The sequence below is a fragment of the Ailuropoda melanoleuca genome, chromosome 1 (assembly GCF_002007445.2).
Source record: "Ailuropoda melanoleuca isolate Jingjing chromosome 1, ASM200744v2, whole genome shotgun sequence".
In the NCBI taxonomy this organism is placed as follows: domain Eukaryota; kingdom Metazoa; phylum Chordata; class Mammalia; order Carnivora; family Ursidae; genus Ailuropoda; species Ailuropoda melanoleuca.
This window is the reverse complement of record NC_048218.1, coordinates 56,087,691-56,105,639: the sequence shown is the minus strand read 5'-3', so window position 1 is coordinate 56,105,639 and position 17,949 is coordinate 56,087,691. Positions and strand designations below refer to the sequence as shown.

The following is a 17,949-nucleotide window of genomic DNA, read 5'->3' as shown; positions in this document are numbered from 1 at the left end:
TTCCTCAAAGTTATAGATTTATTTAAAAAGGAAAAGGGGAGGGTAATGGGGTAGAAGTTAGAGGCCCATGCTAATCTTCTGAAATCTATCACAAACAGGCAGTTAGGAAGGTACTGATGTTCCTTGTCGTAGTATACCTTATTCAGAAGCAAAGCACCTAAAATAATCAGTTATTTGAGTTCTGAATTCCCACACTTGAGGAAGATATATGAATCACAAGTAGGGCAGCCCAAGGTATCGGGTTGTCTATACCAGAAGCTCTGTCCTCTCATTCTTAGTTAAACTCCCTCCCTCCTTTGATTCTTTTTCCCTTGTTCACTCCCTGCTACAACATGAAGTTGTGTATCCAGATATGGATTAATACATCCAGGCAGATTGTTCTCTTTGTGATATATCCTTTCCCCAGCTCCACTCCTATTGCACTATGGACAGTTTAGAGGTTATCAGGGAGAGGCTCTTGACACTAAAGTATGGCAGTATCTCACCACTGAGCTACCTTGCTAGGCAGCTGTAGGAGGTACTTTACTTTGGGAACCTAATGGGGACATACTTGGCTACAATCTGAATGAGAGGGAAGCTCTGCTCTGAAAACAGAAATTTGGGTTGAAGCTTCTATTTTCATATTTCTTGTGATGACTCTGCAGTTGTATACAGGCATAGGACTTGTAGATAAATTGTGTACTTTTCTTTTGGGAGTTGGTAAAAAGGAGACAAAAGTTTTTGAAAATGTCTTTCTGTGTCTTAATCCTAGATTTTTCCTTTCTCTTGTCTTTTAAAGTTTGCCAAAGAAACTAGAGTGCATAAAAACATCTATTTGCAACTGCCTTCTTCGTGTCTCAGGAATCAAAACTTCAAAGCATCATGCGAGACGAAGAAGATCTCAGAATAGATTTTTACTGGAACAGAGGAAACTACAGAGAAAGCTGCAGTTGACTCTTTCAAAAGAAATTCAGCCATCCCCTCAAGGGACTCAGAATGCTACAGATAGCAGTAAATGGAGACTCTCGCACTCTACAGTTCATAGAACTGATCTCTACCCTATCAGTAAGCATCTCTCGAGTGGCAGAGTTTCAAATCCTGTCATACAAACTAAAGAGAAACAAATTCATGAAAACCTTACAGGAAGCAATGAAAATGAAACTGATTCATGGACAGTGATGCAAACGAACAAACATAATACATCAGGAACCATTAAGGAAACAGATGACATTGATGATATTTTTGCTTTAATGGGAGTTTAGATGCTCATTTGTGAGACATTTAAGTGCTTAACAAACTGGTCCAGTGTCCTGCTGTTTTATGTGGAACTGGTGAAAAAAAAATCTGGAAAGACTTGGAAGTACCACTTGGACTCAGACAGGAGCTGCTTTAATGTAACATTGTACAGCAGTTCATTTCAGTTCAATAAACATTTATAATAGCTCTGTGTCATTTAACTGACAAGTATTTGAATATTAAATAGTCAGATTTTGAGTCTGACTTTGTAGCAGGGGTTAAGATGAAAAAAAATCGACCATATCCATCCTTGCAAAGCAGATATAATTCCTTGATTAAAGCTGTAAAACAGCTGTCCCTGAAAAACAGAATACTTTTATAATTTACCAGGGAATTAAGAACTGAGTAATTAGGTTTATAAAAACCTACTCTGTGCCTTAGGGTATATGGAAAGTCGGGGTGAGAAGTATCAAGGAATACTTCAAATGTCACTTTGGTCTTACTGGCTCCATTGTAGGTAAGTCCACCTCTGAACACCAAGGTTTGTAGCTTCTAATGGTTGTGCTGACTTGATTATAAATTAGAATTGATCACCACAAGGGTCTAAAAAATTTTGCCACTAACTGTATTCTCAGGGATTGGTCACTACCATTATTTCACTTCATTTGTTCACCTTATCTCACAGGAGGGCATATTAAAATGCTTTTGGAGTTCTCCAAAAGTTTTTGGGTTTTTTTTCTGGTTTACTTATTTGGGTGCTAGTGAGTGATTCCAAATAAACCTTTTTTCCGAAAAGGGTATAAGGTGACATGTGGTTACACATGAAATACAAACAGGATGACAAAGTAGAAGTAGATAAAAAAGTTAAATGAAAAAATAAAGCCTAGTTGACACAAAATAGACCCAGGAGTGAGGCCACACATAAATCTGTAATTTAATGCTGATGCTGTCATCTGATATTTTCATATTGCTTGCACCACTGGTCAGAGAGGGTAAATCTTACATATTTTCAAATATTCTAGTTTACTAGAACTAGGACAGTAAGCTGCTATTTGTTAAAAAGGTTATAGCCTTAAGTTTTATGTTATATGTAGATTTATAGAAAAATAAAACAGCACCCCAGTATATACCACACCCTTCTTTTCCTTGGCCATCCTTACTCTATTTCCCTTCCATTCTTTATCTGGCCTTGTTCTTTCTGCACATTTTCCCACATTATCTATACTGGTGCTTCTCATACACTAGGCTGTTTTGAGAATCACTTGGTGGGTTGTTTAAAAATGCAGATTCCCTTCTGAAGAGACTGATAAACACAGCCAGGTGATGGGGACAGAAGCCTGCATGACCTCATGACCCTGAGATCAAAACCCAAGCTGAGATCAAGAGTCAGATGCCCAACTGACTGAGCTACCCAGGTGCCCCGAAAGCCTGCATTTTTAACAAGGAGCTTAGGTGATTCTGATGCAAGTAGCCTGCAAAGCAGAGTTAAACACTGCTTTAGCTTCCTTCTTTCCTAAAGCCTTGCTAAACAAACATCCTGATTTACTTCAAAGTTCTTAATAAATTTCTAGTCACTTTTCATTGTTTATATTTTTCCTGGCTTCCTACCAAGTGGTAGTGGTAACTACTTAGTGCCTTAAAACATGAATAATACTATGGAGATCTCATTCATGACAAGTCTAGAAATAGCCATCAGCTTCTACGATTCTAAGGTTTAAGGTCCAGTCTCGCTTCTGTTTTTATTTGCTTATGAATCCACAGCTTCCCTGGACTTAGATTGCTTCATCTGAAGTGGCATTATTGTTCAAGAATCAAACTTTTACCGTTGAAAGAGATTTTCCCTCAGTGGAAAAACCAGAGTGTTCAGTGAGTTGTCTAAGGAGGTAAAACTATAAAGCCTGGATTGGACTACAGGCCTATCACTTTTTTGTCCTTCATTAATGTTTCTTTGGAGTAAGTATCTTCATCTCTTCCTTCCCTCTCTTGCTCCTTAGAATTCTGGGAGAAATAGTAAAAAAGCTTCACATGTGTCCATGAAATGATAATTTATATATATTTATAAGGAATGTAGTATTCTAGATCAGTTAATCTACAACTTAAAATTCTAATGTCTTAAATTTTTAAAAATAAAATCTAAAATATACAAACCATAACTTACTAGTAAATTAGATTAGAAACTACTGTTAGTGGGGGTGCCCAGGTGGCTCAGTTGGTTAAGCATCCAACTCTTGATTTCAGCTCACGTCATTATCTCAGGGTCATGAGATTAAGCCCCACCGTGGCCTCTGCACTGGGTGTGGAACCTGCTTAAGGTTCTCTTTGTTCCCTCTCTCTCTGCTCCTCCCCCCCCCAAAAAAAAGAGGAAAAAAAAGCTACTGTTAGTGTCATCATACTGAATACCAATTTTACTGCTCTGTAGCATTAAAACACTCAGGTTATTCATAAGAGCACTGTGGTGAGACTTCCCATATCAAATCCTTTTTGCCTTACTTCAGCCCTGTGGCATCCTTTCCAGTAGGAGTGGACAACTGCACTTTGTGTCCTGTTGCCTTCTGACAAGTTGCAGGAATTGCTTGGCACTTAGCCATGCACAAGTTGGAAGATGTATGGAGCAACCTTCTCCCCACTTCAAAGACAACTCAGAGGCACACTTCCTAAGGCTCCCCAGAATGTCCCTCGAGATCAAGACTAGTACCTATGTGATGTCCAACTCCTGCATCCTTGATTGACTTTCCTTTCTTCTGTTTTCTTTCTCTATCACTCTTGTCCCCTGGGATCACTTCCCAAATAAACGACTGCATGCAAACTTCTGTCTTGGGCTCTGCTTTAGGAGAACTAAAGCTAAGACACGCAGTAAAGTAACACCGGCAGGCAAAATTATGACTTCTAAGATTATTCTATTATCACCATGTAATTTACTCTGTGAATGCCTACATAAAGTTTTTTGTTTCTTTTAGCTTAAAACACTGCTGGTTAGAATAGACCAGGGCTATCAACTATAAAACTGAAAACATATTCATAATCAAATTCCCTAAAAAAGCCACAAACCTGTTTTATAGCCTTACGTTTTTATCCAGGTCTATTGCTATAATCTTTTGTATTCAGCCTCCTTTGAGAAGCTAAGCCGCCTACATGAATAGGTCAGTAGCATCTTCATAAAAGTCTTGTTAACTTTAGTCCAAAGTAAGGCTTTATCTTTCTATTCTGAATCTTAAGGTACAATTCTAAACTGGCCCATCAACTTTTTTCTCCTGCCTTTTGTAAATATCAGTGTTCTCACTTAAAACTAGTTCTTGGTTTTGGCCTTTCACTAGAGAAATGTTACCTCCTCTATGACAAGAGGTTTTCTATGAAAAATCTGAATTTTGCTATATTCTTGGTTGGTTTCACTTTACAAATATATAGAGTATACAGATATCCTTTACACATACAATACCATTTTAATCTCTCTAGCTTTGTGAGTTATAAATGAAGGGCAGAGAAATCAAGTAATTTGCCCAAGGCCCAATATAATAAATATTAGAACTGGAACTTAAATTCTGGTCTTCTGATTCTGAATCCTGTGTTCACCTGAAGGTGAATGATCCCAGTCTGAAATGACAGCATGGACTGACTGAAATTTTACCAAGAATTTTTTTTTTTTATGTTCAAATAAGGACTCAGAAAAAAAGATAAATTATAGGCATAAAGAGAAGCATTTATCGGGGTGCCTGGGTGGCACAGCGGTTAAGCATCTGCCTTCGGCTCAGGGCGTGATCCCGGCGTTAATGCGATCGAGCCCCACATCAGGCTCCTCCGCGATGAGCCTGCTTCTTCCTCTCCCACTCCCCCTGGTTGTGTTCCCTCTCTTGCTGGTTGTCTCTATCTCTGTCGAATAAATAAATAAAATCTTTAAAAAAAAAAAAAGAGAAGCATTTATCTTCCATCTACCTATAAATGCTTGACAGAAAGATAGCCCCTTTTTTACCTAGTCCATTTTAATACTTAAATATACATAATAGACCTTGTCTTTAAAAGACAAAAGCTCAATAAAAACAGAGCAAACCCTTCTCTACATAGTAGTAAATAGGTTTTCATATTATGGATTTCTGTATGCTCTTGTTTGTCAGTTTGTTAAAACAGAAACACTTAAAATAGGAACAGTATCTGTTCTAATGAACTGCATAATTTAATTATTTATAAACTTTTTCCCCCCAGCACAAATTCTTTCTTGCTTTGGGAAGATGGAAGTTTTAAAGATGAAATGATCCTTCTGCATATTATAGATACACAACATTTAAAACAAAGTCGAAATTCTAGGTGTTCAACTTCAGTTGGCAAAAAGAATTTTGAATCTTCAGCTAAACTAGAGGCCATCAGTCTTAAGATTTCCTGTTATATTTGCTATAAAGCATCTCAACAGATGGATTCCAGAATAGGTCACAGAACTGTGAAAAGAAAAGAAAAATTTTCTTCACTTCAGATGTAGTAACATATCTGAGTTCATCTAACTGAAAAACTGCTTAAAAACTCTTGAGTTCCATGTATGAAACAGATTGTCTTAGTTTTTCTACCTTTCCTCTCTTCCACCAGCCTCTTGTATTCTAAATCTGATGATCCACATTTTCTGATCAATTTCCTTCAGGATCCTAAAAATTTCACCATATCTACTACTCTGCCTTTTATTAACCAGACTAAATTGAGGTATAATTGACATGTAACATTAGCTTCAGTTGTACAACATAATGATTAGATACTTGTATATATTGTGAAATGATTACAGTAAAGTCTAGTTAATATCTGTCAACAGGCATAATTATAATTTTTCCTTTTCTTGTGATGAGGACTTTTAAGATCTGCTCTCAGCAACTTTCAAATATGCAATACAGTATAATCGTCACCATGCTGTATACTACAGCTCAATGACTTGATTATTTTATAACTGGAAGTTTGTACCTTTTGATCCCCTTCACCCATATTTCCTATCCCCCAATCTCCACCTCTAACAACCACCAATCTCTGTATCTATGATTTTGCTTTTTTGTTGTTCCTCAAATTCCATAATATGTTAGATTGTATGATATTTGTCTTTCTCTGCCCAACTTATTTCACTTAGTATAATCCCCTTAAAATCCACCCATGTTGTCACAAATGGCAAGATTTCATTCTTTCTTATGGCTGAATTGTATTCCATTCTATATATATACACCACACTTTCTTTGTCCATTCATCTATCAATAGACAGGCTGTTTCCATATCTTGGCTATTGTAAATAATGCTGCAATGAATGTGGGGGTGCAGATTATCTTTTCAAATTAGTGTTTTTGTTTTCTTCAGATAAATTTTTGGATTGTAAGTAGTACTTCTGGATCATACGGTAGTTCTATTTTTAATTTTTTGAAGAACCTCATACTGTTTTCCAGAGTCTTCACTAATTTCATTCCCAACAGTGCAAAAGGGATCCCTTTTCTCCACATTCTCACCAATGCTTGTTACTTCTTGCCTTTTTTTTTTTTTTTTTGCCTTTTTGATAATAGCCATTCCAATAAGTGTGATGTGGTATCTCATTGTGGTGGTTTTGATGTGCCTTTCCTTGATGGTTAGTGATGCTAAGCATCTTTTTATGTTTTCATCTTTTCCTGCTGGCCATGTGTGTGCATTCTTTGGAAAAATGTCTATTCAGATACTCTGCCCATTTTTTAACCAGATTTTTTTTTTTCCGCTATTGAGTTGTAGGAGTTATGTATTTCAGATAAAGGTTAGTATCCCTTATCAGATACATGATTTGCAAATACTTTCTTTCATTTGGGAGGTTGCCTTTTCATTTTGCAGATGTTTCCTTTGCTGTGCCTAAGCCTTTTAACAGTTCAATGCAGTCTCTCGTGTTTATTTTTGCTATTGTTGCCTTTGCTTTTGGTGTTGAATCCAAAAAATCATTGCCAAGTCTGATGTTAAGGGCCTATGTTTTCTTCAAGGAGTTTCATGGTTTCAGGTCTTACATTCAAGTCTTTAATCCATTTTGAGTTAATTTTTATGTATAATGTAAGACAGTAATCTAAATTTCATTCTTTTGTATGTAGCTTTCCTGTTTTGCCAACACCATATATTGAAGACACTGCCCTCTTCCTGTTGTATATTCTTGGCTTCTTTGTTATAGTGACCATATATGTGTGGGATTATTTCTGGGCTCTCTATTCTGCTCCATTGATCTGCGTCTTTTTTTATGCCAGTACCATACCTTTTTGATTACTGTAACTTTATAATATAGTTTGAAATCAGGGAACATGATACCTTCAGCTTTGTTCTTTCTCAAGATTGCTTTGGCTACTTGTGGTCTTTTGTGGTTCCATACAAATTTTAAGATAGTTCTATTTCTGTGAAAAATGCTATTGGAATATCTTTCTATTTTGCTTTTTATTTCCCAGACTAAAAGTTTTGATTTCTTTAGTTTGTTCTTTTTGTGACAAAGATTCAACAACTTTGATAATTTAGACCTTTTATCATCATTTTAAAAAATCATCACCACCATTATTGTGTCTATTATTGTCTACTCATCTTACTATATCCATCCATATGCATCCATCCATGTCAGCTGAAAGTCTCTCAGGATACATGGATTTTTATGAATACACTATAATTTTTATGGATATAAGAATCGTATATACCCATATATAAAACAGGTAAAATATTTTCTGCTGTACTCCTAATTCCCTTCTTGATAAAATACAGCATTTTAGACTTTTTGACCAAAGCTGCTTGAGAACAGTCCATAATGATTTCTGGGTTATAAGTGAAGTTATATAGTTTAAAGGAGAAATACAAGTTGGACTGTCCACACACTAATGATGGCATCTTGAACTCACTGCAACATTTCTGTCAACTAATGTGATTTTCTTTGTCATTAGAGTCCATTGTCTTTGCTTGGAATTCCAGTACATAGAAAGCAATTATACTGTACCTACTTACATATATCTCAGTTATAAAAACAGACTGATCCCAGCATAAATCTTTAGGGGCTTTTCACCATTTATAAATCTTTACTCAGCTGGGGCAGAGTTCCGATATGAAGTTCAGCATTTAACTTTTGCCTATAGCCTTAAAGGCCAAAGCTTGCTGGACTATACTTCCACCCTTCTCCTACAAGGATCATATAAGAAGGAAATAAAACCTGACTTATTTTATGATAATTATTTCGTGAACAGGCCAAACTTTTTTCTGGAGGGATGGACTAGGACTTGGTCACACACATAAAACCAAGGAATGTATATAACTCTACTTTCTGAATTGGGTTTTGAGAGCTACAGAGTACAATCTGCCAAATTCCCGTATGTGGTCACTACATACGTGCAGGTTAAAGTTCTTGAAAGTCACCGGGCTCCTGCATCTCAAGTCTTAGACTCGTATGGCTTCTGCAGTGCCTTGGTCACTTATGGCGAGTACAGTGGCAGCAGTGATACTAGTGTCATACAGCAGAGAATGCTGACATATCTAAAGAAGGGAATATCTCTAAAAACTACTGAGAATCTGATAATCTGGGTTGTTGGCCTAACCCTGCTACTTACTGACTTAGCAAGAAAGGAAGCTAACATTTATTATGTGGCTATGTGTACATCAGTCACAGTACATTTTATTTGATCCTTCTAACAATTATATTTTTACTAGTGAGAAAGCAGATTCCGAAAACAAAATAAGTTGCTTTAAAATCATAGCCAAGAAGTAGAGGAACCAGGTAAAATCAAGGCTGTCTGACCCCAAAGCCCATGCTCTTTCTATTTAAACAAATACCTTGCTGCAACTCACTTCATTGCCTTGACCTGTAACCGTAACTGGAAATAGGGATGTTTACTGTGAGGACCAGGTTAAGTGTTATGAATGATGTAACCTTCCCCAAGACCATCTGTTTTCAGATACCTCTTCTTGTTCTTAATGTGGAGCCACAATCTAACCCGACTAGTCTGATGGCATATAGCTCAAAGCTGTGTGGAACTACTGCTAGATCATTCCCTTATTTGGAACACTATAATTCTATTAATGTAAGTCAAGAAAACATTGTCAGGGGCGCCTGGGTGGCACAGCGGTTAAGGTCTGCCTTCGGCTCAGGGCGTGATCCCGGCGTTATGGAATCGAGCCCCACATCAGGCTCCTCCGCTACGAGCCTGCTCCTTCCTCTCCCACTCCCCCTGCTTGTGTTCCCTCTCTCACTGGCTGTCTCTATCTCTGTCGAATAAATAAATAAAATCTTTAAAAAAAAAAGAAAAAAAAAAAAAAGAAAACATTGTCAGTTTTTCCCCAGCCCCATTAAATTGTTAATTAAAATTCAGCTTATAGTCAACTAAAACTTAATTTTTTCCCAATAAATTCTGCTGTTAAGCCACAGTCTGTCCATCTTATGTTTGTGCTGCATTTTTAGTAAAGGTCTCACTTCCTTCTTATTAAACAGTTAAAAGAAACAGCTATTCTTCTATGACATTGCTCAGGGCTCTAAGAAGTAGGATTTCATTCCTGCCCCTAGGAGTCTCCATTATACAGATGGGACACAGACAAATGAACAGGATAAATACTTGAATGAAAGTCAACGGAGAAGAACACTATGTAGGAATGACTGAATGAAGGATTCTGACAGGCATGTTCATAATTACAAGCAATTTAAATGTGATCTGCATTGGTAGGACCCTGAATGATTAGGGGACAGTTTCATACACAACTAAGTGTTACTTGGTTTAATTATTTCTCACAGCAAATACCATAGTGCCTTCCACAAAGAAGTCAGAGTAAGAAAATCATATGGGTACTGTGGTACTATACCTCTGCTCTAGTATGAGGTACTTACTATACCCAGCCTGAATGAGCTTTCTACCATAAAGATAATTTGTTTTTCTTTGAAATTGAGAAAAGCATGGTAGTATCTTTATTGTTGCTGTTATTTAGCTGATTTTAAAAGTAAAAAGTTTTCACTTCTGCTGTGATCTACGATTGAGCTAGGCTGAGGCAGAAAGAGAATAAAGATACCTACAGGGAAGATCCAGCAAGAGCCTGCAGAAGAAAGACAAAACAGAAGGAAGAAAAAAATAAAAGTGCTGGTGGGTTGTAACAATAAATCACGGTTAAGTACACAGTCTTCCAAACTCCTCTTATTTTAAGTGATACCTCAATTTAAGAAACACTATATAATGCTAAAGGGTGTTAGTACATAAAGTTACAAAACAATTCAACTCTTACCTTACAGGAAACAACTGAGGAAAACATCCTTGTGTTTCACTGTCAACAAATTTCTGGATCTGAAGTACTTGTTTTAAAAGATGTCCCTTGGAAGATTTGTCAATTTTTGTTAATACCATCTGTAAGAAAATAAGAATTAGATAGAAATTTTTTTTAATATACAGTTTCATACATTTTAGCTACAAATTTTTTTTTTAAGATTTATTTATTTATTCTAGAGAGAGAATGTGTGGCGGTGGGGGGTAAGGGGAAAGAAGAGGGAGAGAGAAATCTTAGCAGACTCTGGCTGAGCACGGAGCCCCATGGAGGGCTCAATCCCACAACCCCAAGATCATGACCTGAGCTGAAACCAAGAGCTGGACACTTAACCAACTACACCACCCAGGTGCCCCTAGTTACATGTTTAATAACAACTAGATGACCCTTGTAAATTTCTTAATCTCTCTATACTTATTTTTTCATCTATAAAATAAAAGCAACATCCCAAATGGAGTTACCGTGAAGATTAAATGAGTTAATATATGCAATGTATAAAGCATATACTATGTGCCTGTTGTTTAATGGTGCCTTAACTAAAAAAGGCCAAAATATCTTGGATTTAAGACCCGTGAAAAGGACCCTTGAGCCACATTTGCAATTGACATTAAGACAAATTTCATATGATCACTATATATCTTGTTAACTAAGACACATAGTATTATTAGGTTGATCCATATAAAATTGCCAACTTATAATCATTTCTGACCTACAAAATGGTTTGCCTTATATGTAATAATACAAAGGAAAAACTAGAAATCACACTATTTGTATCTTATATCCACTACAATTATAGGAATGATTACAAAATCAATTAAAAAGTAAAACTTTGATCTATCAATTTTCCTGGGGAATTTCTATAAAATTAAACTTCCTCACTAATCATTTATGCTTTTCAGTTATAAAAAGTGTTAATGGTAAAAGGACTGAGAAGCAGAAAGTGTGCATTTTCTAATGACTTGTGAGTCCCTCCTATTGGAAGTCTTTCCTCATAAGAGTAAATATGCTGATATTTAAAAGGGGACATAATTCCTCTATCACAACCTCTTTCCATGGAAGAAAGTAATATTTCCTTAAAGTAGAAACTGAGGAAAATATACGATTTTACAAACTGGTACCTACGATACAAATCAGGAATACTATATTTAAAACCAGTTTGGCATTACTGGGTATTTTCTACTATGTGGACTATAATCAAACCTTTGGCTCTTCATACTAACTGTAGTTATAGTTTACGCTTCATAGGGCTTTTGCAAACTCCCAAAATTCCATAACCCCTAGAATACAAAAACGTTGCTGGCTAGTAATATGGTTTGATTTGCATTAAACTTCACTGTTAATTTTAGCGGTTTCCTTTTTTTGCGACCAAATTATAGTCAATGGATTCTTTTCTGGAAAACTCACGAAGCAAGTAAACATGGATACCAACCTACTAATTTGTATTCTTAGGACAAACAAAAGAAAAAAATACTGGTAAGATATTCCTGGAAGAAATATTGTTTCCTTAAAGAATGTAAAAATCCTACCTGTGTGTGCTGGAGCCTGCTATTTTCTTGCAATGGTTCTCAAACTACAAATTACTTTAGCAAATTTTTCAGTTACAGTTTCATTTGCACTTTGATAAGTACTATATGCCAAGTGCTGTTAAAGAGCCACTAACATGTTTTAGACAAATATTCATATTACCATTAAAAACATGAAAGGGAAAAGCACTTAGGAACACTAAATGAACAGCTTAAAAATACTTTGACTATAATTTTGAAAACTTAAAGCTGAGAGAAAGAAAAGAGAATAAAAGTACCACAGAACTTATCTACTAATGGCTGATAATCCAAAAAATTATTCGAAAACTACTCTTGCAGAGCCAAGACCTGCTCTCTCACTAAAGACACACACACACAAGCATATGCACATGCATACACACAAACTGGTATTTCGAACAGCAACCATGATTCAAAAGAAATACTTACCACATAAGGTAATGCAAATTCTTCACACATTCCTATGGCAATACTGTCAGTTTTTTGAATTCCGACAACACTATCCACTAACAAAAATGTTCTCATCAAACTGTAAGAATGCAGAAACAAAAATTAATGACAATATCAAATATACTCATTCATTTCTCCCCCTGACCCTTACTATCCTGAGAAATTTTCTTTTGAATAATTTTCACTCCAAAATTTCAAAATTTTTTAGGCAAAAGGAATTCTCAGTTCACTAGAAGTTCATCCTACGATCCAATAAATCTCAATGCTATTACTTTCAATAACTAAATTTACTAAATGTTAATTTATTTCAATAGCAAATATTGGACCTAAGAATCTCTGAACCCCTTCCTTTAAAAGCTTGAACTCTAGGGATGCCTGGGTGGCTCTGTCAGTTAAACATCTGCTTTTGGCTCAGGTCATGATCTGAGGGCCCTGGGATCAAGTTCCACATTGGGCTCCCTGCTTGGTGGGGAGCCTGCTTCTCCCTCTGCCTGCTCTGCCTACAGTTCCCCATGTTTGTGCTCTCTCTCTCTGACAAATATAAATAAAATCTTAAAAAAAAAAAAAAAAAGCTTGAACTCGAGGTGGGAGAAAGAGACATGACCCCAATTAACTATAAGTTATCACAAAAATGTCTAAATTTTCAAATATTATTTTGAGAGCAGCAGAGAAACCAAAGACATGCTTTGTATTTTTTTGTGTGTAAATATTTCATCTTAGTTTCTGTGTAAAGCTATAACAAGCAAGATACTTATACTTTTTTATACTTCAAAAGTTTGTTTTCTGGGGCGCCTGGGTGGCACAGCGGTTAAGCGCCTGCCTTCTGCCCAGGGCGTGATCCCGGGGTCCTGGGATCGAGTCCCACATCGGGCTCCTCCGCTATGAGCCTGCTTCTTCCTCTCCCACTCCCCCTGCTTGTGTTCCCTCTCTCGCTGGCTGTCAAATAAATATCTCTGTCAAATAAATAAATAGAATCTTTAAAAAAAAAGTTTGTTTTCTATATATTGTGCAATGCTTATAACATAGAACTGCCATTTGACTACCTATGGAGACAACAAAAATAACATTTACAAAGGACGTGATATGAGAAGTATTTTTAAAATGTACTGAGGTTTATTTAAAATTAGTAAATACCACATTAACTGATAATTTTTATTTTCAAAATTAGCCACCCACAATTTGACATAAGAAAATTAATGAACTCTGCTGAAATACATTTATAGTCTCAATTTAGAAAAACTCTTGAATTTATTATTAAGCTAAGCTACAGGTAAAAAGTAAGCAAGGTGTATGTACCTTGGCCCTAAATAATGATTGTAGAATATTATGAGAAGAAAATGGACTTTCTAAAAGAAGTCACTTGATAATATGGAGTCATAATGTGGAGAATGTTCCATTAATGTAAACATGCTTTTGGATTTAATTTATAAGAAAATATTTTCCTTACTTCCTTCGTTCTTTCAGATAGGTCTCTACCATATCAACAAAATCTTCAGGAGCTCTATAGCCATAACCAGGCATGTCCACCACCGTAAAATATTTTCCAACTTTGAAAAAATTCATTTTCTTTGTGTGTCCCTGATAAAATAAATGGAAAAATAAAAGCCTTCTTAAAATACATCCTTTATATATTTAATGACTCAAAATATTTTCTAGTCAACCAGCAAATATTTATTAAAAGCTTAAATGTTCTGAATATAATCCTAGCTGTGCTGCTGATGATACAGGAAAAGATTATAGAAAGGAAGTGGCCAGAGATAAGCTTAGATGATACTACTTCTTCCCTGCAAATCATTTTTAAGAGCATCTATATGACTTAAGAACTTTTGATTAGGAATATGTATCCAAAATACGTCAGAGTCTTTTCATTAGCTCTTTCTAAGTGAAAAGTTACCCTATAATGGTGTCACTGCATTAGTCAATATTCTCTGATAAATAATATATCTCCACTTCAGAGAGAAATAATATATGGCACAGATTGATTAAACTAAAAATACTGTCAGGCATAAAGGTTTTCATAAAACCTAGATGCAAAACCTGACAGTCTATTACACCTAGACTACCGCTTCCCTAAAATCAAGTTTTGCATGTTTCATTAGATGGTTTTAGTGCTTTCATTAAACCATTTTTTAAAAGCACGTATAACACTATAAAATATATGTTAAACTGAAATGATGTAAAGATGATAAAAAGTCATGGTTTTGTGTCCAATGACACCATTAATCAGAAAACAAAAGATTAAGATAAACAACTTAAAAAGTCAATTGTTTGGAACTTAGAACAAATATTTTCGTAGGAAAGATTTTATAAAACAGTGCTTAGGTTCCCAATCAGTTGATATGTCTATCCACAGGAAAATGACAGATCAGGAATGTTAAGAATACATCTCTTCCACTGTCCTCTCACAGCAGGAAGAGAACCCACCCTACCTAGAAATCGGAGTTTAGCTGTGTTGTTTGGTGAGACAAAGTAGGCCTAAAGATAGGAGATTTAATGAATTACAATCAGCATCAGTGATGGAGCCAGGGAATCAACTATATGAAGAAATGAGGAGCAACAGAAGACTAGTAAAGCTTCATGGAGGGGTTCCAATGCAAAGAAAGGAGGGCAGTGAGCCATAGGTTGGTGGGAATGTTTTGCCATGGGTAGATAATAAGGTGAGGGGAACTGGGGGTGAGTTTTAAGGACACCATATCTTAGATATTGGTAGTTTGCTTCATTGAGAAAGAGTAGAGGAAATTGGAAAAAATGACAGAAAGCTACTGCAGCAGACTGGCTGGGATAATCACATAATTTGGCCCTGGGCAAACTGGGGTCTGCCTAATATATATACATATATGTATGTGTATATATCTATATCTATATATATATATAGAGAGAGAGAGAGAGAGAGAGAGAAGGGGTAGTAGCAGAAGGGAAGGAGAAAGGAGTTAGCAACATATACAAGATTATAGCAGGGAAAAACCACTTCAAAGCAGTTTCTTCTAAAATCAGCGTAGGACTAGATGATCATTCTTAAAGAAGCAAATATAGAATGGCAATAGAACACTTTATTTGGCAACCCTTTGGAAAAGATTTGGACAAAAGATTTCCTCAAGAAACTGGCAAGACTCCTAAAATAAATCCAGACATACTTCCTTCTTCTTCAGGGATATATACAGGCATTAGTAAAATGTCCTACTTTACTATTTGTTTGAAAGAAATCACTGTTCTAGGAACTTAGCAAGTATGATTTCTTACACCTCTCAACATTAATTAGTCACTTTAGTCAATTCAGAGATAGTTCAGACATATTTTACATTTCAGTATACTGTTTCTTTTATATCCCAACTCCCCAACCCTTTCCTTCAACATACCGGTTTCTTGGAGACTCTGACTTCAACCTCTGGGGCCAGTGAAAATAAGGCTTTTATTAGAGAGGATTTTCCAACATTGCTTCTGCCTATAAAACACACCTTATACAAGGAAAAAGAAGATAATTGAGTACTAGGTTTATATATACTTTTTTTTATACGTTGTATGAGCTGCAAAAATCTGTCAAACTATTGTCTTGCCTAACCATGTAAAAAGGTGGCTTGTGTTTAGTCAAACCTCAAATTCTAACATATATCTACTATCTACTGAATGATTCCCAGTGCCAGGTACTGTTCAAAGCACTTAACATAAATTTTCTTATCTACTTTTTGCAACATCCCTTTAAGGTAGGTAGTATTATTATCCCCATTTTACAAATGGTAAAACAGAGAGAGGCTAAATAACTGGCCCCAAATTATAGCGCTAGAAAGGGAAGAAACTGGAATTTAAACTCAGGACATCTATATCCAGAACCTGTACCTTTAATTACATTATGCTACTCAAGAATATCTGGGGCATTTACTAAGCATTCCATATTTACAAAGCTTTTTGAAGTTAAAAACTAGATGCATTTCAACAAAACGTATTCTAAAGTACAACTACATGTCTGAAACTGCATTTCCCCACAAACTCCCAGGGTACATTGTAACACCATTGTATTTATGAGGTTATTCCTTCCCCTTGACTTCTCTTGTTCCAATTAAACTTTTCTCCTTTAGACCTCTATAGTGTAGAAAGGAACATAATGTTCCTGATACTAATCATTAATAGACATGACTGCTTTTTAACATGTTATTGAAGGGGGTACAATACCAATCGGTGGTTCTAGGTGAAGGTGGTATCACCCTATAGGGGGTGTTCTGAAAATTTGTAAGGGCATTTCTACTTATGAATAGGGCTGGGCCGCACTTGGTGGGTGGGGCCAGGGATGCTATTTTGCTATTATTTTGCAAGACTGGGGTCAGTCCTTCAACATGAATTGATCTGAGTCCTGCATAAATTTCAAATGCTCTGCCAGATTAAATCCAATGATAATATATAAATAAAACTAAATTTTAAGAAACGAATTACACAAAAAGTCCAGTAATTCAGGAGCTTCAGTCAAAACACGATGCTAACTCAAAAGTATTAAATGACTTACCTACCTCTTAAGTCTGACTATTTAAACTATCATAGCAGTTCTAATTGGAAGGAAAGTTTCCACCGGAGTGGTGCAGCTGCAAATAATGAGATCTCTCAAACATGCATAAAATGCACACTCGTGGAATTTCACTAAAGTTGTTTTAAAAAACTACATTGTTGCCATGTATACGTAGTTATTTTTTTGCACGACAGGATATTTAGATTGGGTGAAAATTACGTACAGATAAGGACCACCACATTTGTGTAACTATTTTACTTTTCATATCCTTCACTTTGTTTCATTTGTCTCGGCATGTTTTCCCTACGTTAATTAAAAAGGAAAAAAATAATAAAAGGCCGTTTAATCTTTTGAACCGGTTTGGGTTCTACAATCTTTTAATCTTGTATATTCATTACTCAAATAACTAAAACTATATATGCTTATTTCGTTAAAATAATTATATGCGTCCCCACAAAGCTAGAAAATCTCTCTCGATCGGTGACAAGATTAAGTGAGGGCAAAATGCCCGCCCCACTCTTCACCACCTGAGGGCAGCGGCGGCTCTCACCTCAGGGTGGGAGAGGTCCGGGGCATGGTCGAGTCGCACAGCGGAGCTGACGTACTCGATACGGTTGCGGCCGGTGGTCATGAAGACGCTCTCCGCCTTGGAGATGTCCTCCAGGCTCGGGTCGAAGGTCTTCACATGAAGGTGCAACCTCGAGTCTGGTGTGAGCTGCCGCTGGAGTTCCTGTAGTGGGAACGCGAGCTTCATCATTTGTCTCGTAGGCAGCCTGAGAACTTCCGCGAAGGTTTGGAACGTGCGGCAAGCTCGGTTCAAGCGCCCCAGTGCCGCCGGCAGCTCCAGTAGCTTGCCGGTGGCTAGCCGTAACGCCCGTGCAGTCATTTTCGTCTCCCAGAAGTCCCGCTCGGGGCCTCGCGCCAAAGTCTGGTCTGCGCCTGGGCACCCCGCTCCCGCTACGCCTGCTGGGAATTGTAGTCTCATCTGGCTTCACACGCTTCCATCTCAGAGCT

At 36.6% G+C, this 17,949-nt stretch overlaps 2 protein-coding genes across 8 annotated transcripts in view; one reads left to right on the top strand and one right to left on the bottom strand.

Annotated features, from left to right (window-relative positions):
• NEPRO (nucleolus and neural progenitor protein) overlaps positions 1-1,436 on the top strand; it is a 12,589-nt gene extending 11,153 nt beyond the window's left edge. For all 3 annotated transcript variants that reach the window (XM_002917319.4, XM_019797602.2, XM_019797603.2), the window contains exon 9: positions 779-1,436. In XM_002917319.4, the coding sequence (XP_002917365.3) occupies positions 779-1,241 (463 nt within the window). In that variant the 3' untranslated portion in view covers positions 1,242-1,436. The remainder of the gene's footprint in view (positions 1-778) is intronic.
• The window catches only part of GTPBP8 (GTP binding protein 8 (putative)), a 26,536-nt gene extending 8,587 nt beyond the window's left edge, over positions 1-17,949 (bottom strand). For 2 of the 5 annotated variants that reach the window (XM_034658400.1, XM_034658416.1), the window contains exons 1-5: positions 17,486-17,949; positions 15,797-15,895; positions 13,888-14,018; positions 12,420-12,519; positions 10,414-10,532 (exon numbers count right to left, since the gene is read on the bottom strand). In XM_034658400.1, the coding sequence (XP_034514291.1) occupies positions 10,414-10,532; positions 12,420-12,519; positions 13,888-14,018; positions 15,797-15,895; positions 17,486-17,920 (884 nt within the window). In that variant the 5' untranslated portion in view covers positions 17,921-17,949. Of the gene's footprint in view, positions 1-5,025; positions 5,083-5,360; positions 5,643-9,475; positions 10,228-10,413; positions 10,533-12,419; positions 12,520-13,887; positions 14,019-15,796; positions 15,896-17,485 lie in introns of those variants that run through there. The other 3 variants (XM_034658424.1, XM_002917322.4, XM_034658411.1) reach the window with 3 other exon arrangements.